The following is a 24514-nucleotide window of genomic DNA, read 5'->3' as shown; positions in this document are numbered from 1 at the left end:
CTCCGGAGTCACCTGCTAAGGAGAGTCCGCAGGAAGGACAAATTATCATCACTACCATTCAGCCGTTCAGAATTTTTTCCATGAATCTAAAATAAATTTGTCATAAAATATATCTTTGAAGAACTAAAGGGCGAAAATTCCACGTGAGCATCACAGGACCGTGTTTTCAAATTATGGATAATCTCGCGGAATTCACTTTTATGAGTTAGACGTGATCAACAGTTGCGCAAGATGCGGCGAGATCTCGACGACGAAACGTTATCATTGATTGAAACAAACTTTACATAATGTGCCGGTATTAGTTTCTAGTGCGATACAAGAATCGAGAGCAGAAGAATGAAAGACATGGCGTGTCGTACAGAAAATAGAATCTTACTAAACCAAGGGCGACTTTAACAGTACCACTAAAATACTTTGTCATAGACCTCGGTCTCATTGACCGAGCAATGGAAACGATATCTTCAACAGATAAATTTCCTGTTGAAAATAACAACGTGAGTTCGTGTTCGCCATCCATATGTAGATGCGTTAGTTATAAGAAATAATAACTAGAAGATAATCCTAGTTACAATCGATAGATTTAACACTAAACCTACCGACATTTCGTGTTACCTATTCCTACCGGGCGCGGTCAAAATGACCGCTGATTTAAAAAGTAATAGTTTTTGTAATTTAACTTAAATAATGGTTAATTTATAACCGAATGCATATAAAATGATGATTTGTCAGGAAATATCATCCAAATTTACTTTTATTTAATTTCAATTATAGGCTTAAATAAAATTACACTTTAATTTATATAGAGATATCTTATTCAATTCCGCTGTATTTTTTACAAATTATCTTATTATCAAATGTACATTTGGCGCATACATATTTCCCGCATGTTGTACAGATTTTCGTAGTTTTCTATCCTTTTACAATTTCTTACTTGACAAGTTTTTCGTGATAATGTATCTGAACTTGGTGATAGTTTTATAGCATGATTTTCTTCCCACGATTCTGTATACTCAACAGCGAGCTCCGTAGCTAATTGGAATTAAAATTCCTGTCTTGAAATATTTTTATCTGTTGTTTCTTTATAGAAAATCCAGGCATTTATTCCAGCTAGGTCCAAAATGTTGAAAAATACCTGGAGGGGCCACCTACAAGATTTTGACTTCACGCTGTATTTCCTTGACATCTGATCCACTACATCTATTCCAAATTTTGTATCATTATAAAATCTAATCGTTTCCGGTATACGTTTATTGCTTTTTTCAATTTCTATCGCTTTATGCATGGAACTTATCACAAACACTTTTTTTGTTGGTTTGCGTTTATATACCGTAAAAGAAATTTGATTCGAAATATAAAATTTGTTTGAAAACAGAATCATTTTGTCCTTTCGATCTTTGTCTATCTTTGGCAATTCCCGTTTATTTTCACGGATTATTCTAACGATTGTAGATTTTTTTGCGAGTAACTTTGTGGCCAGTGATGCACTCGTAAAAAAATTATCTGTTGTTAGGTTCCTTCCACATCCTGTGAATGGTTCCATCAGCTTCAGAGCAACGAATTCTCCAAGTGGAATTGAATTTTCTCTCTTCTCATCCTTTCTCAAATAGGGAAATCCATTTATTATATACTTGCTATTGACATCACACGCCAACCATAATTTTATGCCGAATTTGTCTGGTTTGCACCAGGTTTATAACACTTTTGTGAATTCTCTATAAATCGGTCTCACACTGTAGATACCATTGCAAATTTATTGGTTCATAAACGCTGGCTTCTTTCGCTCCCCTTATCAAATCGTATAAACTTCATAATTTCAGTAAAATCATTTCTGCTCATTGTTTTTGAAAAAAAATGCAGGTCCCCAATTTTATTCCACTAATATGAGACATCTAAGTTCTTTCCCTGATATGCACCGCGGGCGTATAGCAGAGCAATAAATGCATCCAGTTTTGTTGTATCTAGCTCCCACTTAGTCCCCAATACTCTAAATGCTTCTTCTTTCGTACATTTTATTATATGATCCCTTATATGGTGATCAATGATAAGATAAAATGCTGTCTTTACTTGTCCTTTCACTATATGCCGGTTAGCATATCCTGTCGGACCTGACACACTCCTAAAAATATTATGAACTGGTGTCCTGCCAGGTTTGGAACTTGCATTTAGTTCTTTCCAAACTGTTCCATCGAGCCAAACTTCGATACGTTGTTTCTTTACATCAGTCTTACGCTCTGCTGTCAATGATAATTTCTTTCTTTTTTGCCCTGAACGTGAACGCTCATTGATAATATTCTCCTCTTCATTATTGCTGTCTAACTCTGATTCGGTTGTAAATAGCTTTTCATGTATTTCCATGCTGTTTTCAGTTGCTGAAGTTTCTTGTTCATCGCACACTGAACAGTCTTCTGATATGCCCGTTATTTTTTTTAATAACTTTTTTTGCAAAGTCTTGACATTTTTAGGGTAAATATTTATCACAGAATAACGCTATGTACGGAATACAAAATTACTGTCAAATTTTATATGCTTTACTATTTCTTTTATAACCACTTTACACAAAACACTCCGAGATACTTTCTGTCTGAGTTATAGAGATAACAAGTTTAGATGTCGACTGATTCACTAAGAAACCGACACGTATTCTGGTCGAAAGAAAGATACCAAGTAAAAATATAGTCTCTGACGGCGATATTTATATGAAAATATTGATGGGTACTGGCCATTTTCCATCAATGGTTGTTCGAGGGTGGAATTGACCGTTGAACATGGGAAAACCCACTTTTTTCGTGTTTTACCGGAATGAGCAATAACCCTAAAAAACTTTTCGTCTTTTAAAATGTTTGTAACAATTGACCATAAAAATTCCAAATTTTATGGCGGTTTCTTGGGGTCATTATATGGGACTGAGTGGCCCTCTTGATTCAGGGATAAATTATGGTTTATGACAAGGTTACGTGTGTAACAGTTGTTATCATTTGTTATTACTAATTTTATTTGTCACCTGACCTTGATATAGCCTTTTCTTTGCACTGATTGTATTTATTTTGAGAATAAATAGAATATTCCATCGAGCGGTCAAATTGACCGCCCACTGTAGGCAAGGCAAAGTACAAATTTTTCTTGGAAAAGAAAAAGGAAAACTAGAAATAAATACCGAAAAATATATTGTATGCATGTTTTAGGAAAAGTCACGAAATATGAAGCGATTTGATAACGTTTAATATGGTTAAATTTGAGTAGAAGTTTTGGAAGCGGTCTAAAAGACCGCGTCGGTAGGTTTAGTGTTAAGTTGTCTATGTAAGCGCTCTACCATCCCATTAGACGCGGGATGATAGGCCGACGTGCGCGAGTGACGCCGAGCAACCGGCATAACTCTTAAAATAGACGCGATTCTAATTGGCGATCGGTCGTTATTTTCAAGGGGATGCCGAAACGAGAAATTCAGGTCGAAAGGAGGGCCGAGGCAATGGTTGGCGCTTCCATATCGGCAATGGGAACTGCTTTAGGCCAACGCGAAAAACGTTCGATGCACGTTAGACAATATCCATAGCCTTGCGAGTATTGCATCACGATAATGTCTAAGAATGTATGTTCGAACCGGCCTGCTAACGATTTGAACGTTCCAACTGGTGAGGATACGTGCCTGGTGACTTTATTGTGCTGGCACGGTATGCATTGCCGCGTCCACATTCGACAATCTTTGTTTACGGACGGCTAGACAAAACGCGTCGTCACCAGTTTTTGCGTGACGCGCATCCCCGGATAGGAAAGTCCATACAGCGACTGAAATACGATGCGTCGTAGCGGTTCCGGTACGAATGGTCTTCGGTCGAGAGATCAAAATATATTCCGACATCCTGATCGGGAATTGCGCTGCGGCTAGCGTTTGATGATCAACTGATTTCCCGATCGCTTCGATCCGGGATAGAGTATCGGCTACATTGTTGTCTATCCCTTTTATATGCCGGATATCGGTCGTAAATTGTCCGACGCAGTCAAGATGACGATGTCAAGATGTAACATTATTAATATCCTCGGCTACTGAAGTCGCAAAACCAAGCAGAGGAGTAAGTGCTAACTTACAAACATTGCTCTATGATATCAATTTCTTATGAAAATTTTAACAAATAAGTCTTACTCATTTTTTTAATTAGGCACGATTAAGATGCTTAATTCATCTGATCAAAATTCATCCACAACTTGAGAAAACTAAGTTCTTAGAAGCCATTGTGCCCGAAGCAGTAATCTATTTAAAAGATTTAAATACGAAATGTCGAACTTCTGCATATCAACTTTTAAACACTATTGCCGAGAAATTTTTAGGAAATCCTACACATCTTAAAGATTATATTAATATGCTCATGGTTGGTTTGAGTGGTGCGATAGAAAATGTACAAAAGTATTGTACCGCATCCTTGCTGGCACTTTCTTCTATCACTTATCATTACAACGGTACAGTTTATTTCAAACTAAAGTTAAAATAAATATTTCGTATGAAAATAAATAATAGCATATTAAAAATATTACAACAGGATCTTTAGGTATAGAGACAGTTAAAGAAATCTTGGGACAAGCTTGTATTTTTGTTACAAGTCCGACAAGAGAAATTGCAGAAGCTGCATTGGCATATATCAAAGTCTATATTACTGTGATGCCATCTCATATTCCTGCTTTGAATTTAAAATTGTTGGTTAGTAACTAAGGCGTTCAATTAATAACAATAAAAGGTTAGTAACGAAATCCCATATAGCTCAATAAAAAAACGAATTAATGAATTTGCAGATAGACGCTTTATGTGCAATGAACGATGACTGCCATAGGCATTTCAGACAAAAAGTACGAGATATTCTCGTAAAGTTAATAAGAAAATACGGAATGGAAACAATTTCTGGCATGATTCCAGTTTCTAATGCGATGTTACATAAGAGATTAAGAAATATGAATAAGGTAGAAGAGGCGAAGAAAAAGAAAGGAGAATTGAGGAAATTGAAAAAACAAGACAATGACGAGGATACTGAATTCAACGCAAAGAGAAAACCTAAAAGGTAACTTTGTATTTTACTTTAAACGAAATTTTTTTTAAACCGAAACAACTCTATAATCTTTATTAAAATTCAGTATGGAAGAAATATTGGCGGATAGCGATGCTGAGTTCGTTGAAGATATGGACAATGAAGAGTCAAGGAAAAGGAAGAAAAGAACATCGCGAAAGGAAGCCTGGATTCATGAGAATGAAGAGATCGTTGATCTCGTTGATCTTGCGGCTGCTCGAAATATATCAAGTAAGTCTAGATATTTTTCAAAATTCGATTAGTCGAAGTTGGAATTAAATTCACAAAATAATTTTTTAGCTACGCAACCTACAGTCGCTATAAATTCAAAAATAGCGGCTATAAAACGGAAAGATCGTGAATTTAAGACTACGTCTGATGGCCGTCTTATTATCACAGTAGATAATGAGAAAGATAATGAACCAGAACCCAAGAGAAAGAAGAAATCTGCAATTTTGTTGCACAGTGATTCAGAAGACGATTATGGTAAGAATTAGGGTTAGATTTGGGGTTAGGAATTGTAGCAAAATGTAAAGTAATTCAAAGAAACAAGTGAACGAAGCCAATGAATTTTTATGTTACATGATCAGAAGATGATGTTCAGTCTGTAGCCATGTCGCAAGCAATGGATAAAAAACGTAAATATAGCGATAGTTATGATAACATTAGCGTAAGGAGTGGATCCACATTGAAGTATCAAGGTATAATAGTAATGTATAATCTATAGTAAATTTTGGTCTGTTGTTTAATAACAATTTTGGTATCCATAGCAGGAGGGTCTGGAATACATCGACCATTGAAAAAATCAAGAACAGAATATATACCAGGAGCGGAATATAAAGCATCAAAGGCTGGAGGTGATGTTAAAAGGAAAGGAAAACCAGATCCATATGCTTATGTACCTCTGTCGAGAGCAGCATTAAACAAAAGGTAAATAATGATAACATGAATTTTGATTTAAATTGAAGATACGCATTGAATTGATTCATTTTTATCTTTAGAAAAAAGAAGAAAAATGCGAGTAAATATTTATAACTTTATAACTATGAGAAAACTCGAAGAAGCCCGGGCGCAACTGCATATACGAGACTGCGAAAAGTATCTGTTATAACTCGATTAAGAGCGAGTATCATCAATGTATTGGGTTTAGGTTTGGGTCAGATTTTTCAATGCAACCGTAGCAAGGTAACCCTGGCAACGCTTGCACGAAATAACAACTATAATTTTATTTCATAAAATAACATTACTTATTCGTTCGTCCGTAATTTTTATAATTAATTTGTTGTTATTTCACGCGGACGTTTACGGCCGCCTCGTGGCGGCAGAATTGAAAAATCTGACCCAAAACTGAACAAAGCAATAGTAATATAAGTTGTATAGTTGCAACAAATTGCATTCTCGCAGCTCAGACGCAGCCCCGCATATGCATATGCATATGCACGTTGTACACGGGGCGTTTAAGCTCGCCCAATCCTCGTTTATAAACTGAAGATAAGCAGCCGGCAACCAATACTGACGCATACGCTGCCACGGACGCACAACTATGGGCAAAAATACACTGCAGTGGTACCGGCCGTTTTTCGCGAATATCTCGCCAGCTGAGCGAGTCCACCCATTACGGTACACAAAGGAGAAGAAAGTTGTAGAAAATACCCATACATTTCTACAACATATGCAAAAAATCATAGAAATCGTAGGGTAGGCGACCTTCCTACAGTCCCATCATCAAATGTCCTAAAATTACACATTTATATAATTCATTTAATATACATAAGATATTTTATAACGAAATATAAAAAAATTAGGAAATGATAGCGACGAAACCAGTATTCATTTAAAGGATGTCTGTCGATACATTCTCAAAACAGCTAGATAATAATTCGAGAGATTAAGACTGCACAAATAAGTAAGGATCTTCTGGTGCAATGAGGGAAATACGATCGATGATCGTTCAGTCCTTATACGATGCAAAGGCACGATAAGCTATTTGCAAGTTGCATAATCTTATTTCTTCAATTACTCTTGCTAACCCTCTCATGCTTACCGTTAATGAAATCGCGTGTTTACCAAAGCAGCGGTAATTGAGAACAGTGTCCAAAGCTTTCGTAGTAATTAATTATAATACATTATACTGCCATATAGTTCAGGTCTTGCGTAACTATAGTTTCATAATATTTCAAGTATTCTTTTTCCAACAAACATAAATAACGTAGTTGACACAACAAATTGTTGAATTTAGCTTGGGAGATAAACAGACCGAAAATTTCTGTAATTATGACAAAAATATGACTTTTGCAGGAATTATATATAGTGAAATATAGTTAACTTTGAACATACTATATACTTATTTATTTATTTAAGATGATTTCTATCTCTGTGTATCAGTTACTGGAGGTTGATAATCATATAAGGCAGTAATGATTTGCCCATTTCTTTGTACTGGTAGAATAGCTTCTGATGGTCGAGAAACGAACAAACCATGAAAGGTTTGTAGACAACATGAAGTTACTAACACATTTTTCATAGTCATAAGCTTCAATAAAGATTCACTAATAGTCTGGAAAATAAAAGTTCGTAATTGTATAATATAAATATATGTATTTCCTTAACAAATGTTGACAAATACCTTCACATGAATCTTTGGTAAATGATGGAAAATGTCTTTTAGTAGTGTAAGGACATGAAGAACATTTGTAATACCATCGTACTCGGAGTCAAGTTAACCAATACAGAATTTTGCAATGTATGGAGTAGCTGTATTTTGTTATATTCGATTGAGTATTGTGTGTGATATGCGTGTGTAGAATCGGAGTATCGTAATTTCGTAAGGAAAGCGATAAAAATATTCAGTTACCCAATTTTTTCTAAATTTTTCTAAATTTGAGATTTTTTCGGAAGAGATAATTCAATTCTAAATAAAAATATAAAGCTCCTAAGATTTATTAACACAAACGTTAAACACAGATTTCATGATGTTTATGCACAATAATTATTTATTTATGTGTGCTAGTATATGAAATTTTCAATTTACGTTATGTTTCCTCCATAAAATCATAAACGCCCGTAAAAATGTTCACTAGCGTATCTTGCCTCTGTGCGGCAACGACGAACACTGGTTATAACTGTTTGGACCATTCGCGGGGAGACGCGATCGCGAGGAAGCACGTCAACGGGAGTCGTAAATTCCCGTTACGATTAGATAATCGACGCTACGAAATGATCGATCCCCTATTTCGGTTAGGATAATAGAGGTGGTTTAATTGAGTAGTTACACTGAATTAACAGGTATAACTTGATGTTTATTCCAACAACTTTGTAGAGAGATGGTTACACTGATGCGTACGTACAAGTTAAGTAAGTAATTGTTTTACGTATAGAAGCCCGATAGTGACATGTTGACTTTTCTCGCCGTGTAGAAGTTGATTTGACTCTCCTAATGTCGTAGGAGAAGTGAGGTAAAGTGACGATGTTGTATCGGAGGAAAGCTAGTCGTGGGTGTGTCTAACGCAAGGGATCATCGGATTTGTTGATGACAATTTTGGTTAGGAAAGTGAGGGCAGTAGACATTGCTTCTGATTGGGTATAAGAAGGTTGGTGGACTAGGAAGGGCCTTAGCCGCCCTCCATAGAAAGTTGCTGGTGGGAAGCATCATACGTGAGAAAAACTAACTTTCCTGTGTCAAACCATGGTGGACAATGAACCTTAGGAAACAATACAGCGAAAGAATATCTGTTCGGTTTGAAGGACCTCGACTAGGAAATTCCTTAGATTTATGATGGGTCCTTGAGACTATTGAAGGTACGCAGTGAGGACGAGCGGACATCTGGTTACCATCTTGCCCGCGGTGTGTGGCCTGGTCTAGGTAGAGTGTCGCTCGACGTAACAATAACTAAACACAAATTAGTAGGTATTAATTCTTGAAAAAGAATAAAAGATAAAAATTATTATTTCTGACAAGCGCAAATCAATAGAATAATAATGGCGATGCAATCATGATAATAGAATGTACCAATTATACAATAGCGCACTTGAGAATCTAAATACTCCCATATAAAACTTTCAACTTCAATTCTTATAAAATTCCTATAAAAAGATTCGGCAATTTAAAAAAAATTAAATCTATGTCTAAAACGACGAATCTTCAAAGAAGTCTTCAAATAAGCCCAGTACTATAGGCAACGCCTCAAAACGCGCAAGTTCCGACGAAGCAATGAGAAAAACAAAAAAGGAAACGAACCCCGAGGTTGCACGTGTCCAGTTAGAACGCGAAAACTCGTCGAGGCATAAAAGATCCAGCAGTTGGATCTGTTCTAAAGACTTCAGAGACTAGACAAAGGGGTACAATCTCGCTTAAAGGGGTGCAAGATCGTCTGGAATAGAAACTCCGTTCCAGGTCAGGCCAGGTGCATTTTTTGTAGTCCTGTCACCATGTCCCTGTAACACCAATCTCATCTCAACCATAGGATATCGACCTCGAGTCTTAGGCACATCACCACCTTATCATCATAGCCTACACCAAGGCTTACACGTAGCTTAGTCCACATCACAGATAAAGGGTTCGACCCCTGACCTTCGAACACTTCTCCGACTACACAGAAGCTATGACACACCTTAGTCTAGATCATAGATCAGACATCGACCCCCGACCTTCGAACACTTCTCCACATCACAACCCACACCTAGCCCCTCAACATCCTAAAACCAAAATATATATAAACCGAGACTTCACCCATCTCGGGCAGTCCTAGTTCTAGTTTTTGTTCTTGTTCTTGTTCTAATGGCTGTACTCATACTACCTATTTTCTCCGGTTCAGTGTCATCTCTGTAAGTGTTAAGATTTATAATAAAGCTTTATAAAGGAAAACTAGTAGTTGGATTACGACTCAAACTCCTTACTACATTCCAAGTACCCATTTTACGTGACATTTTGGCGATTCTGCCAGGATAGTGAAAATTGTTTGTTCGGAAACCAAGACATTCATCATCTACGGAAGATAGAATTACTTGGGACTACGGTCATCCGCGACAACGAAGTAACTATCAACGAAACCGGAAGAAACACTGGTAAAGCATAAAACATCTACAGACGCTAAATCGCAGGATTGTGAAACATCGCTTCGTCTAGAAAACAAGGACATCCATACCTACGGGAAGGACTAACTTGGACTACGGTCATCCTCGACGACGAATTCTTAATCCACGAAATCAGAAGGCCTTTGGAATTGGAAGCATCTACGGAAGCTAACAAATCAAGGTAAAATTTTTACATATAAAGACAGACGATTTAGCTTTGAACAAGACTCAGACAAAGAATTAGAAACAATGTCGAAAGGTAAAGCATGCACTGGTAGAGACGAACAAAGTACTGAAATGCCAAGCCAAGTACAAGAAGAACTCACGCAAATACACAGACGCATAGACCTTTCAATTCAACGAACAGATGAAGAGAGCAAGCAAAGGGATAAAGAAATCGAATTTCTACGAAAAACAATTGCCGAAATCAAGTTAAGAATACAGAAGACTATTAAAGAACCCACTAGTTGGAGTTATCAGGGTAGATTAGTTTCTAATAATTTGAACAAAAGCTTGGAGAAAAAAGAAGTTACTGTAGAAAATGAAGAGATGGTTTTGAAAGAATTTTCAAAAGAATTGCAGTCTAATGTAGAAAATTCTTACGAAAAGAAAGTATCAATTGACACCGCTTCACAGGATTATGTTTTCATTAAAACAGACTTAATGTTTGATGCCAATAGCTAAAGTAAAGTAAAAAAAGTTTTAAAATTGAAGTATTGGGTAAAGTTGAAGTTTAAAAAAATGAAGATACGAGAAAAATCTTACAAAATGAAAAGAATGGATTAGAAGAACTAAGAAAAGTCGAAGAAAATACAAAAGAAGAAACTGTAGAGACAGAAGTCAATTCAAAAAGTATATTAGATAATAAGGGCGATTTACTAGATACCGAAAGAGCTATTGAAATTAATGGATACTGTTCAAAATATTAAATTTACTAAAGGTAGGAGCCACACTCAAAATGATATGGAAGATGTAGTAGAAGACTCACGAGAATTATCTAATGAAAGTAAGTTATCAAAAATAAGAATTGCACTTAACAAAATTGAAGATACAAAAACTATTCTACAGAATAAAAAGAATTCATTAGAAGGAGAAAAAGAAGTAGGGGAAAAGAAGAAAGTGTACAGACAGAAATTACTTCAAAAAATATATCAGATGATAAATGTGATTTACTTTATGAAAAAAAAAAAAAAAAATTTCACAAACTGCATTAAGAATTTATCTATTTTAGTGAGGAGAAAGAGAAAGGATAGAGGAATTGATCAATAGACTGTGGATTTTGAAGCCTTTATGAAAAACTTACAGTTTTTATAAAATATTCGATGTAAAGTATTTGTTATAATATTCAGATAGATAGATGAGAAAAAAAGAAACTGAATTTGTATAATTACTCATAGCTTATTGATCAATCATGCGACTCATTCAGGATATTAGAGGTAACTCGATTCGTAGTAAACGCGACGAATTATTAAAAATGGTATATCTGACGTACGATACATATTTACATATGTTAAATTATTTAAATAAGTAAAAAATCACGCCAAAAAGAAAATCTACTGAAAATAATATTGAGGTAGTTAATAATAATAAATCATATAGTGAAACACAAAACTTAAAACAAGATCAAGTTCAAAAGTGAAGTCACGTGGGCTTATTACTGCTAACGACCAAAAATTGAATTACGATCCCGAGCATCAACTCACTGATCTTCAAGTAGAATGTTCCAACAAAGACAGGACGACACGAGGACATGAAGGAGGAAGTGTAAAAATTGGAATTGCAACTCGGCGAGTTACATAAAAGAAAAGAATAGCAGCGCTTGAATCTTGAAAAGAGCGTTTGAAAAGAGTTCAATCTTTTGGAATACAAATTGAAGAACTAACAATAAAACTAGAAGAAATAACATAAGTCACAAATATGAAGTTGACTTGCTGGAACAAGAAAAGGTCAAACTTAATTCATGTGTTAGTAATTTAATAGAGGAACGTGATAAGCTAGAGCTAAAGTTGCAAAAGAGACAAAATGTAGTTCTTGAACCACAAGGACAAATAATGTGCCCTACGATGTGAACTAGACGAACTAAAGGGTGAATATGAAACAGTTGTTGAAAATGTTTCGGAAAAAGTGGATGATCTTGGATATAAATATGAAGAAGAAACTAATAAATTGAAACTGGATTTTGAAAAAGAAGAAAAATGATCCTTGTCAATGAAAATGAATTTGAAATATTGCGTAGGGTAGAAATTCAAGGTAAAGTAAAAGATATGGACGAACAAAATAATTTTCTTAGAAAAGAACTGAGAAACGTTCAAAAACTTTCCAAAGATGTTAATAATCGCTTACGCGAGGCGAACCAAGAATTAGAAGATTCACATGGAAAATACACTCTTATTTGAAAATTCAAAAAAAAAAAAAAAAAAAGGGAAAAACATCAGGAAGAATTAGATGATATAATAAAACTTCATGATGAAGAAAAATATAAACTGATACAGTATTGGCGTTCTGTAGAATGTCAAACTGCCATAAAGGCTTACATTGGTGGAAAAGTGCAGTAAATATTTAAATAGACAATCCATGACTTCTTATGTAATTGTAACAATCTTGATGTTTTACTATGGAACAACTAGATGAAGTGCACAGTGACATTAATAAAGTAGAATCATCGATAAAAGTAGATGTATCTTCTTCACTAATATCAGAATCAACGACTGATATTATAAAGAATGTGAAGGATATTCCAGAAAATCAAGAAAATAAGTCACAGGAAGGTACAGATAATATAATTCAAGATGTTTTAGTAGTAAATAAATGTGATGTAACAGATTTAAATAAAAAATTTTAAAAGTAAGGAAAGTAGTAACACAGAGAGCATAAAGAACGCTGCGATTAATGAAGTAGAACAAGAAATAATAAATAAGGACCCACAAATTGATGAACAATGTAAAAAAAGATGAGAAATTTGAAGAAGAGCAAGCAGAGAATACAACCGAGATTGGAGATCATTCAAGATATGCAGGTGACACATTTTTAGATAAAGAAAGTACAAACAATGTTGAAATATTTAATACAAATGAGGGTGAACAAAACATTGAGAAACACAACGTTTGTACAGTGTTAAATATAGATACAGTTAGTGATACTAACGCTTAGTGTCAAGCATTAATTAAAACACTTGGTGAGACTTTTAATGATAAAGACCAAACATTGCATGTCACGGATACAGACACAGATTTGTCTAAACTAGTTGATAGTAGTTTAGAAATAATGGTACTGACTGTAGAAACTATTAATGATATGAATGAAAGTACAGAAGAAAATATTGTTTTAACTGTACATGAAAAGGATGCTGCTGTAAATTCCAATGAAGAATTTAATTTGATAGATCATGCATAAGAAAGTGATGAATCAATTATAGAAGTAATCTCAACAGAAATTGTGGCTCAAGAAGTTTCTGAAAATTGTAGCCAGAATGACAATTATGACGTATTAAATCATACAAAGACGAGAAACGATTCTATAACTCCTATTACCTCAGGAGTAATTAGTGATCTAGAAACTGCAGATGACATTGATATTAAATAAAAGAATAACAAGAAACAATAAATGGAAATGGCAAGATTGATCTTTTGATAGTTCACATAAAATTAATGTAGAAAAGAAAATTATTCATAATAAAATTGTCGTACTTATACATGTTGCTAATACAGAAGGAAGGAATAAATCTATAAGTGAAGCAGATAAAGTACGCATAACTAACAAAAGAATTGTAATTCAGGATATCTTTGGTGACTGGGGTGTTGAAAATGCAGAAGATGATAGTCAGTCGATATCTAAAGCTCCAGATACTGTGGAAATTGAATTGAAAAGTTTACTAAATGACACAAAACACGAACTATAGAGGAAAGCACAGTTGTACTGGTTGAAGAAAAAATTACATGTATGGAAAAAGAACCAGTTGTAGATGCTGAAAAGGCTGTAGAAGTTGCTAAACAAAACAAAGAAATACAAGTATCAAAGGAACAACTGGATAACAATCAAACTATAAAGAAACAACAAGATAGTATAAAATCATTACTCAAAGACCATTAACTCATTCTACATCACAGGCTGCTGGAAAGTCTACAAAAGATTCAACACATGATACTGCAGCATTTAGTCAAACTTCGCAAATTATCCCTATTAATCGTGGTCGAAATTTAACCAGCCAACCTTCACAGGTTGAAATAGCAAAAGCATAATATACCACGACGAAGAACAAGTACAAGTTGAGCCAGTCAGAGTCCAATTCCATCGCTCCATACTGAAGAAACACTAAGATTTTGGAGGACCAAAATCAATCTAAAGAGGGGGGTGTGTAACACCGATCTCATCCCAACCATAGGATATCGACCTCGAGTCTTAGGCACATCACCACCTTATCATCATAGCCTACACCAAGGCTTACACGTAGCTTAGTCCACATCACAGATAAAGGGTTCGACCCCCGACCTTCGAACACTTCTCCACATCACAACCCACACCTAGCCCCTCAACATCCTAAAACCAAAATATATATAAACCGAGACTTCACCCATCTCGGGCAGTCCTAGTTCTAGTTTTTGTTCTTGTTCTTGTTCTAATGGCTGTACTCATACTACCTATTTTCTCCGGTTCAGTGTCATCTCTGTAAGTGTTAAGATTTATAATAAAGGTTTATAAAGGAAAACTAGTAGTTGGGTTACGACTCAAACTCCTTACTACATTCCAAGTACCCATTTTACGTGACATCTCCTTGGTAAAACCGTGAATTAACTATACCGCGTGACGCAACTTTCGTCGTGAAATATCGATCGATTAATTTTTCAAGTTTACTTCCGAATTTGGAAATTCCGCACCGCAGACGTGGGCTTAACGATGCAACAATGTAATTGGCATTTATGGTATGTTAATTGTACGAATTGGTAGCAACATAAGGAACGGGCCTCGTTCAACAGAATCCTCTGGCATTAAGAAGGATTTGTATCTCAAGGTGTAATAAACGATAACATTACATCGGATCATTACAGCACATGATTGAAAGATCGACGCAAGATGCATTTTATCACTGTCCTCGATGTGATTATGTGAAACTTGTTTTTAGCTTGTTCGTTTGCGTTGCTAAGTAAAAATGTTGCCCGCTTGCTTAGAAAAAGAAAGATTCTTTCATTTATTATTAATTTATTGTTATTTATGCATTATTAAACAGTCAGCACTAGTATCAAGTTCTAACTTGAAACTCGTGACCTACGAAATATTTTAAGATCACAGATCCAAATTAAAAGTTATTTAAAAAATTTAATGTTCTTCGCTAAGGGGAATTTTTGTAACACTATAAATTTTTTAATTATTCTATCAACTTGTATCGTTGTATTTCTATCACAACGATCTTCAAAGTATTCTGAATATTAGCATAGCCATCTTGGTATCTTAACTCTAGGAGATGATATAAACTTTCGAAAATCCACATCTCAAAAACAAGAGACACGAAAAAATAACTGACCCGTCCACCAAATATTGATCGAAAATGTTCGAAAAAGCCATTCCTTAATTACGAGTAACGTAAATTCCTGGATAAGGTTGGATAACCGGAAGCTAGCTAGGAACGAGGAGGAATCTCATGAATTCGGCGGCACGCTTATTGCGTGGGACGTGTTTTCGTGACGTCACGGAATCAATACGCCATCCAGTCTCAGCTCACCACCAACGTCACCAATGACACCATCGCTTCTTGTCCGTGTTCAATTACTGGAAACGAGGGTACCATGTCGTTGTGGGTCGAACTTGTTCTTTTAATGCAATTTGCCAAGAGCACGGTGTCGTTTGCAACTGACAAAACACGCGTTCAATTACCACGGCAAGCAAGATCGTACCCTTCTTCCTTAATTTCACTCTATTCATTCGTGGATCTCTGGTGAGAAAGGTTTCTTAAATCGCAAACGTAGTTTTCGGATCGAAGTTGAAAAGAAAACGTGATTCTTCCAGGAAATTCTTCTTTGGAAAAATTTCCCAGTTTGGAGCATTTGTCACTAGTAGATCGTTTGATCGATCGGACTGTTTGGAAGATTGATGGTCTGGATGTTAGAAAAGAGATCGAGAGGATTTTTGATCACTCAACGCGTGAAACCGAGATATAGCATAACGAGCAACGGGTCTACGTTATTTTTACGCTCTTTAAGAAAGTAGAGTTTTTTGTATTTTACGCTGTGTATCTTTCGCCTGTATTCCTCGTATCTCTGCTTTGTTTTAATAATGCCACAATCCAAGAAATATAAACTTTAAAGAGGAAGTGTTTTGAAATTTATAAAGACATTTTCCTGAGCCATAGCCGTACTATCGTATGTTATCGTATAGTTGTAAGGCCAAATTGATAACGATATATGAAATAATTTTGCCCTCTGACGTGAAGCATTATAAATATGCTGCTTTACATGATAGAACATGCTGGTAAAAAAATTCTGTAAACTTTGTATGCAATAAAAGCAAATGCGAAAGTTTTTGAGTTGCCCCGCCATAAAAGCAAAGCAACTATACGAAATCCAAAATATAGTAGATGAAGTCAAGAATATGAATTTGTATAAAAATCAGCGGTCTAATCAATCTAACACGTTCAAGGACATAAATCGGTACATACCATTATTCACATTCTATTCTTTCATCACGCACAATATACTATATGCAATATGCAATAATTACAATATATTTAATATAATTAATGATAATACAATAATACATACTATATCAAACGCTTCTTGAAACGGACAATTCATTCACGATGGTCATGGCCTCATGCAAGGAGGATCTATTCTTTACTACCTGTTAATGATTCCATCCGGCAAATGTTTCCTTCACGATCGAATAACATATGTATCTCCATCAAACGAGAACGTGACTGTTGATTCATCTAGACTCATAAGTCATATACGGTTTACAATAAATTTGAAAATTTTCGCGTCGCCTCGAGGAAGAACAGTATTCGATTGGCTACTCTGCAAATCGCCTAAACTATGACCGTCCTAATTACACGCTTAATCATCGATAGTTACAATAAAGATCATAACGTGAATAATCATTCCGAGCAACGGACGTTTAGATTCTTGATTCTCGATTTGCTTTCCAAGATCGAGTCTCCTTTAATTTGTAGATAAAGTTATTTTTATTATTGATAGATCTACAAACTTAACAAACTTAGATAGATAGATTTGAAACTTAACAAATTTCCGAACTTAAGAATTTGAAAATTTCCAATTTTGAGAAAATAAAACTTAAAAGCTTACGGTCTTGGAAATTTGAAACTTGGATGTCTTTCTGCCTTGAAGGCTAATTTGGCTGGTCTGCTATGACATCTGTCAAAAGGTCAAAAGTACATGCATAGAATATGATGGCTCCCACTTATATTTAAGTTACACAATGGTGCATACATGCTGCCATCTTTCGACAGTCATTAGAATATCGTAGCATTTTGCCATACGACGCCATCAATAGCGTTGTAACAATACTTGTAGCACGTGCAGTATGGATTTAACCTCTCTCTATCGTTGTGGATAAAAGAAAGAAATATCTGTCTTGATAAATTTCGTACCTTTCAAGTATATATTATTCAAAAATTAGGTAGGAGAAGATGGGTAAATTGGGACCGCGGTTAAATAGCCGAAAAAAGGCGAAACGTTGGCCGAAGGGTCAGAGCTCCAGTTCTAATCCACAAACTAAAAAGCATCGGGAACAGGCATCCTGGATGTTCTTTAAAGATTCAACAGGTATAAACTTACAAATATCAATGATTAGAATTTTTTTATGAATTTTCTTTTGTCTTTGATATTATATTAAATTTTGTAATTCTCTTAGCCCCTGCGAAGCCTGGTATAACAGAGGAAAATTTAAAAAAACACAATGCTATTCAAGGGATTGAATCACAGGTAGAAACACCTGATAGCGAAGGTTACTCTTGGGAAACATGTACAGAAAACACTGCTGATACCTTTGCTACCAATTATAGTAATTGTTCAAATATATCATTTAGTAGGTTAGTACATAATCGTACTTAAATCAAACTTAGTTTTAAATATCAGCAATATGTATTCGAAGATATTATTAAATGTTAAATTGAGCGATTAATTGAATATTATTGAATAATGATTTTACAGGTTTTTAAATCATTTTCAATCGAAATCACTGTTGCATAAGGAAATGTTAGCTGTGTTGTCCGCTGTAACAGAGATTATAAAACAGCATGGTGGTAATGAGTCTAGCACAGAATATTTTGCTGCATTGGTATGTATTACAAAACACTTTTTAACCCTTTGCGGACGGGGCTGCTCGACGAGCGGATGTCGCTGTGGATAAGAGGTATTGGCACACACAGTTGAGAAAATATACACATTGAACGATTGCGTTGTTGAGGGTTTATATTTAGTTCATCATCGCCGTGACTATCACTAGGAATATTGAAATGTCTGAGCTATGTCCTTATTGAACAGAGTTCATTTCCATTGTCTGAAGCACTGTTGTTGTCTTCTATCTTGTCACGTTCAAAATAATATTCGTCATCACTACTGTCACTATCGAACCTTTTCTGAATCTTTTAGGCATTGTGTACATATAAGGTATTATAAAAAATATATAAAATTTATAAAAAGCTTGCCGATTCGTCTGGTAATGCCATTGAAAGACTGAAATTCGTTCTCACTCGGCCATCATCCTGCATCGCGAGTTTACGTTAAACGGAACATAAGATTTCTAAAGATCTATAATTTTCTCCCATTAAAAACATAGCACTGTTTAGTTTAGTATACCCATGTGTAAGTACGCATAAGATTATCCCTCAGAAAAATAGACGTACGTCAGACATCTCAAAATAAGTACCCGGAACTGTGAACAGACTCTGGCGGCTATATACCGATACTCGTTCGCAAAGGGTTAAGAAAGGTATGGACAAACTAATTATAAATATTCATATCTTAGATGAGCACTTTGGAAGCGATTGAATCGGATACGTCAATCGCAGCCACGCTCTCGTTATTAGGCATGGGCCTAAAAACTGTCCCAAAAAATATTCTAAACATCCAATTTGGAGCTGCAAGTGAAATATTCTTACGTATCCTTGTTAGATATGCATCGTCGGAAGAGTACTTAATACTTCGACATGTAAATCGTTTTTCATTCTATTTCTTTATATGATTTTAAATATTACACCAAGGCATACTATCTGTATTTTTCATTTTTCACAGTGTATTCATTGTTTATCTGTGCTCCTTCGAGCACAAGAAGCAGCCACATGGTCTAGTTCATCTACGATGCAAGTGTTGGATGTTATTTTGTCATTTAGTATACACTATAAACCAAAATTAAGAAAATCAGCACAACATGGAATATGTGCCATATTAAACGGTAGCACAAATTTGAATGAAGAAATTATTCAAATAAATTTCAAATAAATCAATTTTTGATAAACTTTAATGTTACAATGTTAATAATTATAGGAGGTGATATCATGAAAGGTGAAAACCCACCGCAATATCATCCAGCTACTCCATACATTGCAAAATTCTGTATTGGTCAACTTGACTCCGAGTACGATGGTATTACAAATGTTCTTCATGTCCTTACACTACTAAAAGACATTTTCCATCATTTACCAAAGATTCATGTGAAGGTATTTGTCAACATTCGTTAAGGAAATACATATATTTATATTATACAACTTTTATTACGAACTTTTGTTTTCCAGACTATCAGTGAATCTTTATTGAAGCTTATGACTATGAAAAATGTGTTAGTAACTTCATGTTGTCTACAAACCTTTCATGGTTTGTTCGTTTCTCGACCATCAGAAGCTATTCTACCAGTACAAAGAAATGGGCAAATCATTACTGCCTTATATGATTATCAACCTCCGGCAACTGATACACAACCAACCTTAGCGTGGCTAACCGTAATGCAAGAAGCGTATTTAAATTTAGCGCAGTAAACAAACTTTTATATTTAAACTCCTTATATCCAATTTTATTGAAGAGATAGTAATTGCTGAATGTATTTTTCCTTTATAGCAATTCATTAAATTTATGCGCAGTTCTTTTACCAAGAATTTTAGACAGATGCATGCAATTGTGGCTTTCGGACAAATCGGAAGTTATATCTGGTTCTTCGCACACGATAAAAATTTTATTACAAGATTGCGTCGGTAAAATATGTGAAACCGAAGAATCAATGAAAACGTAAGATTAGATTTAATTATTATTCTTTGTATCTATTATTTATATTTCATCTTTTATATCAAACTTTTAGATATAAGGACACTATCAATCAGATAACTTTTATGATCCATCAAGCATTAGGTTATCAATATTTGGAAGCTTGGTATCATATTCTTCATTTAATAGCCCTACTGTTTCAGGTAATATCGATTTTCTGCTTCTTACCCTTTTGTCAGTGTTGTACAATTCAACGTTCCCTTTTATTACAGGTAACTGGTAAAGCGAGAAGTCCGCAATTAATAGAGATATTAAAAAGTCTTGCTGAGTTACGTGATTCTTACAATTTTGCGTCGAAAAATGACGCTGAGTACGCTATTGGAGCTGCGATAAGAGTGCTAGGACCGGAGACTGTATTAAATTTGATTCCATTGAAAGCAAGTAATTCTATATGAACCGGATTATGCTTAGAAAGAAAAACTTTATTTTATAACTACAGTAATATAAATCTCTATTCTATAGGTATCGGACAATGCGATTAATTTAAAAAGAACTTGGCTACTACCATTATTGAAAGATTGTGTGCTAGGTGGGTCACTTACTTTCTTCATGGAAACATTGCTACCTATCGTTGCATTGTGCGAGTAAGTATTTTAATCTATCTTTATTATAAGAGTATAAATTATCTTATATTGATATTTTTAATGATAATTATACTCAATTTTAGAAAAAAAGCAACCGAACCTGTAGGCGGAAAAACTTACGAATTTCTCGTTTGCCAAGTCTGGGCTATTTTACCAAGTATATGCAACAACGCTACCGATGTGAAAGATAATTTCAAGGTATATATCAGAGATAAATATAAAAGATATAGTATCAAGTATCCATGAGATAACTTTTATCTTGTTTAGAATATAGCTAAACTGTTAGGAACAAATTTAAATGAGAGAAAGAATTTAAGGATGTCGATAATGTCTGCCTTACGAAGATTAATAACGAAAGCAGTCGAAGACGACAAAAAAGAAGATATACACGAACTAGCTAGATTTGCAAAGAATTATTTACCATTGTTTTTAAATCTATACACTACTAAGCCAGTTGGTACTGACGAAGAAGGACAACGCTTCGCTACATATGATACAATAAGAGTAATTTGTGAATAGAAGAAGTAATTTTCTTTAAAGAGATTAACTAATATTTTGTACAATTACAGGTGTATCTTACAATTACGGATAAGGAAGTGGTACACGAATTATTCGATCGTGCGTTATTTAAGTTGAAAGAACCTGATATCGACGATTTTTTCAAAGAAAGTATTCACGATATAATAAGATTATTTATTAATTATACTGACATTAATAGATTAAAGACGTTTTACGATATGTGTGTACCACTTCTTAAAGAAATTTCTAAAACCAAGGAACAGAAGAAAGCATATAGGTAACTTTTTAATATATTTGGAATTAAATATTTTAATTATTTTTTCTGCAAAAACAAAAATTATTTTTTACTTGTATGTTCTTTCAGGTTTTTAGAAGAGATATGTGGCAGTGAGAAGGAAACGTGTAAAGAGTTTGTAGTTCAATACAGACGCGAGATACAAAAATTATTAATATCCTCGGCTACTGAAGTCGCAAAACCAAGCAGAGGAGTAAGTGCTAACTTACAAACATTGCTCTATAATATCAATTTCTTATGAAAATTTTAACAAATAAGTCTTACTCATTTTTTTAATTAGGCACGATTAAGATGCTTAATTCATCTGATCAAAATTCATCCACAACTTGAGAAAACTAAGTTCTTAGAAGCCATTGTGCCCGAAGCAGTAATCTATTTAAAAGATTTAAATACGAAATGTCGAACTTCTGCATATCAACTTTTAAACACTATTGCCGAGAAATTTTTAGGAAATCCTACACATCTTAAAGATTATATTAATATGCTCATGGTTGGTTTGAGTGGTGCGATAGAAAATGTACAAAAGTATTGTACCGCATCCTTGCTGGCACTTTCTTCTATCACTTATCATTACAACGGTACAGTTTATTTCAAACTAAAGTTAAAATAAATATTTCGTATGAAAATAAATAATAGCATATTAAAAATATTACAACAGGATCTTTAGGTATAGAGACAGTTAAAGAAATCTTGGGACAAGCTTGTATTTTTGTTACAAGTCCGACAAGAGAAATTGCAGAAGCTGCATTGGCATATATCAAAGTCTATATTACTGTGATGCCATCTCATATTGCTGCTTTGAATTTAAAATTGTTGGTTAGTAACAAAGGCGTTCAATTAATAACAATAAAAGGTTAGTAACGAAATCCCATATAGCTCAATAAAAAAACGAATTAATGAATTTGCAGATAGACGCTTTATGTGCAATGAACGATGACTGCCATAGGCATTTCAGACAAAAAGTACGAGATATTCTCGTAAAGTTAATAAGAAAATACGGAATGGAAACAATTTCTGGCATGATTCCAGTTTCTAATGCGATGTTACATAAGAGATTAAGAAATATGAATAAGGCAGAAGAGGCGAAGAAAAAGAAAAGAGAATTGAGGAACTTGAAAAAACAAGAAAATGACGAGGATACTGAATTCAATGCAAAGAGAAAACCTAAAAGGTAACTTTGTATTTTACTTTAATCGAAATTTTTCTTAAACCGAAACAACTCTATAATCTTTATTAAAATTCAGTATGGAAGAAATATTGGCGGATAGCGATGATGAGTTCGTTGAAGATATGGACAATGAAGAGTCAAGGAAAAGGAAGAAAAGAACATCGCGAAAGGAAGCCTGGATTCATGAGAATGAAGAGATCGTTGATCTCGTTGATCCTGCGGCTGCTCGAAATATATCAAGTAAGTCTAGATATTTTTCAAAATTCGATTAGTCGAAGTTGGAATTAAATTCACAAAATAATTTTTTAGCTACGCAACCTACAGTCGCTATAAATTCAAAAATAGCGGCTATAAAACGGAAAGATCGTGAATTTAAGACTACGTCTGATGGCCGTCTTATTATCACAGTAGATAATGAGAAAGATAATGAACCAGAACCCAAGAGAAAGAAGAAATCTGCAATTTTGTTGCACAGTGATTCAGAAGACGATTATGGTAAGAATTAGGGTTAGATTTGGGGTTAGGAATTGTAGCAAAATGTAAAGTAATTCAAAGAAACAAGTGAACGAAGCCAATGAATTTTTATGTTACATGATCAGAAGATGATGTTCAGTCTGTAGCCATGTCGCAAGCAATGGATAAAAAACGTAAATATAGCGATAGTTATGATAACATTAGCGTAAGGAGTGGATCCACATTGAAGTATCAAGGTATAATAGTAATATATAATCTATAGTAAATTTTGGTCTGTTGTTTAATAACAATTTTGGTATCCATAGCAGGAGGGTCTGGAATACATCGACCATTGAAAAAATCAAGAACAGAATATATACCAGGAGCGGAATATAAAGCATCAAAGGCTGGAGGTGATGTTAAAAGAAAAGGAAAACCAGATCCATATGCTTATGTACCTCTGTCAAGAGCAGCATTAAACAAAAGGTAAATAATGATAACATGAATTTTGATTTAAATTGAAGATACACATTGAATTGATTCATTTTTATCTTTAGAAAAAAGAAGAAAAATGCGAGTAAATGTTTATAACTTTATAACTATGAGAAAACTCGAAGCAGCCCGGGCGCAACTGCATATACGAGGCTGCGAAAAGTATCTGTTATAACTCGATTAAGAGCGAGTATCATCAATGTATTGGGTTTAGGTTTGGGTCAGATTTTTCAATGCAACCGTAGCAAGGTGACCCTGGCAACGCTTGCACGAAATAACAACTATAATTTTATTTCATAAAATAACAAATCGGAAGTTATATCTTGTTCTACGCACACGATAAAAATTTGATTACAAGATTGTGTGGGTAAAATATGTGAGATCGAAGAATCAATGAAAACGTAAGATTAGATTTAATTATTATTCTTCGTATCTATTATTTATATTTCATCATTTATATCATACTTTTAGATATAAGGACACTATCAATCAGTTAACTTTTATGATCCATCAAGCATTAGGTTATCAATATTTGGAAGCTTGGTATCATATTTTTCATTTAATAGCTCTACTGTTTCAGGTAATATCGATTTTCTGTTTCTTACCCTTTTGTC

The 24514-nt window shown here is 34.5% G+C and overlaps 4 protein-coding genes across 4 annotated transcripts; 3 read left to right on the top strand and 1 right to left on the bottom strand.

Annotated features, from left to right (window-relative positions):
* Nucleotides 1–1875: 1875 nt before the first annotated feature.
* Nucleotides 1876–3175, bottom strand: LOC138184366 (uncharacterized). The gene is made up of 2 exons (XM_069122251.1): nt 3155–3175; nt 1876–2487 (listed from the first exon to the last, which is right to left on the bottom strand). The coding sequence occupies exons 1-2, from the start codon at nt 3173–3175 to the stop codon at nt 1876–1878; spliced, it is 633 nt and encodes a 210-aa protein (XP_068978352.1).
* Nucleotides 3176–3574: 399 nt separating this feature from the next.
* Nucleotides 3575–6086, top strand: LOC138184365 (RRP12-like protein). Its single transcript, XM_069122250.1, has 10 exons — nt 3575–3668; nt 4015–4067; nt 4155–4452; nt 4533–4690; nt 4783–5045; nt 5119–5282; nt 5352–5537; nt 5642–5752; nt 5822–5981; nt 6053–6086. Exons 1-10 carry the CDS (start codon nt 3575–3577, stop codon nt 6084–6086), a joined length of 1521 nt encoding a protein of 506 aa, XP_068978351.1.
* Nucleotides 6087–10373: 4287 nt separating this feature from the next.
* On the top strand, nt 10374–12679 carry LOC138184364 (myosin heavy chain, clone 203-like). Its single transcript, XM_069122248.1, has 5 exons — nt 10374–10736; nt 11007–11245; nt 11747–11911; nt 12001–12189; nt 12547–12679. The coding sequence occupies exons 1-5, from the start codon at nt 10374–10376 to the stop codon at nt 12677–12679; spliced, it is 1089 nt and encodes a 362-aa protein (XP_068978349.1).
* A 4940-nt stretch (nt 12680–17619) lies between these two features.
* Nucleotides 17620–24108, top strand: LOC138183813 (RRP12-like protein). Its single transcript, XM_069121244.1, has 23 exons — nt 17620–17896; nt 17985–18162; nt 18284–18410; nt 19101–19283; nt 19367–19526; nt 19619–19791; nt 19867–20102; nt 20186–20353; nt 20424–20532; nt 20602–20766; nt 20852–20973; nt 21057–21171; nt 21241–21477; nt 21543–21769; nt 21857–21980; nt 22068–22365; nt 22446–22603; nt 22696–22958; nt 23032–23195; nt 23265–23450; nt 23555–23665; nt 23735–23894; nt 23966–24108. The coding sequence occupies exons 1-23, from the start codon at nt 17761–17763 to the stop codon at nt 23997–23999; spliced, it is 3834 nt and encodes a 1277-aa protein (XP_068977345.1). The 5' UTR covers nt 17620–17760; the 3' UTR covers nt 24000–24108.
* The last annotated feature ends 406 nt before the right edge of the window (nt 24109–24514 follow it).

Source organism: Bombus flavifrons, chromosome 10 (genome assembly GCF_040668555.2).
Source record: "Bombus flavifrons isolate JBK064 chromosome 10, iyBomFlav1_principal, whole genome shotgun sequence".
NCBI lineage: Eukaryota > Metazoa > Arthropoda > Insecta > Hymenoptera > Apidae > Bombus > Bombus flavifrons.
This window is presented reverse-complemented; position numbering and strand designations above follow the sequence as displayed.

Bases quoted from the DNA above. Each gene is read 5' to 3' on its own strand.
- LOC138184366 (XM_069122251.1), bottom strand. From the start codon at position 3,175: ATGCATACAATATATTTTTCG. The intron at 2,488-3,154 runs GTATTTATTTCT...TTCCGTACATAG, and splicing joins TGCATACAATATATTTTTCG to CGTTATTCTGTGATAAATAT.
- LOC138184365 (XM_069122250.1), top strand. From the start codon at position 3,575: ATGTCTAAGAATGTATGTTCGAACCGGCCTGCTAACGATTTGAACGTT. The intron at 5,283-5,351 runs GTAAGTCTAGAT...ATAATTTTTTAG, and splicing joins GGCTGCTCGAAATATATCAA to CTACGCAACCTACAGTCGCT. The intron at 5,538-5,641 runs GTAAGAATTAGG...TTACATGATCAG, and splicing joins TGATTCAGAAGACGATTATG to AAGATGATGTTCAGTCTGTA.
- LOC138184364 (XM_069122248.1), top strand. From the start codon at position 10,374: ATGTCGAAAGGTAAAGCATGCACTGGTAGAGACGAACAAAGTACTGAA. The intron at 10,737-11,006 runs GTATCAATTGAC...GCGATTTACTAG, and splicing joins AAAATTCTTACGAAAAGAAA to ATACCGAAAGAGCTATTGAA. The intron at 12,190-12,546 runs GTGAACTAGACG...AAAAAAAAAAAG, and splicing joins CAAATAATGTGCCCTACGAT to GGAAAAACATCAGGAAGAAT.
- LOC138183813 (XM_069121244.1), top strand. From the start codon at position 17,761: ATGGGTAAATTGGGACCGCGGTTAAATAGCCGAAAAAAGGCGAAACGT. The intron at 19,527-19,618 runs GTAGCACAAATT...TAATAATTATAG, and splicing joins AATATGTGCCATATTAAACG to GAGGTGATATCATGAAAGGT. The intron at 23,666-23,734 runs GTATAATAGTAA...TGGTATCCATAG, and splicing joins ATCCACATTGAAGTATCAAG to CAGGAGGGTCTGGAATACAT.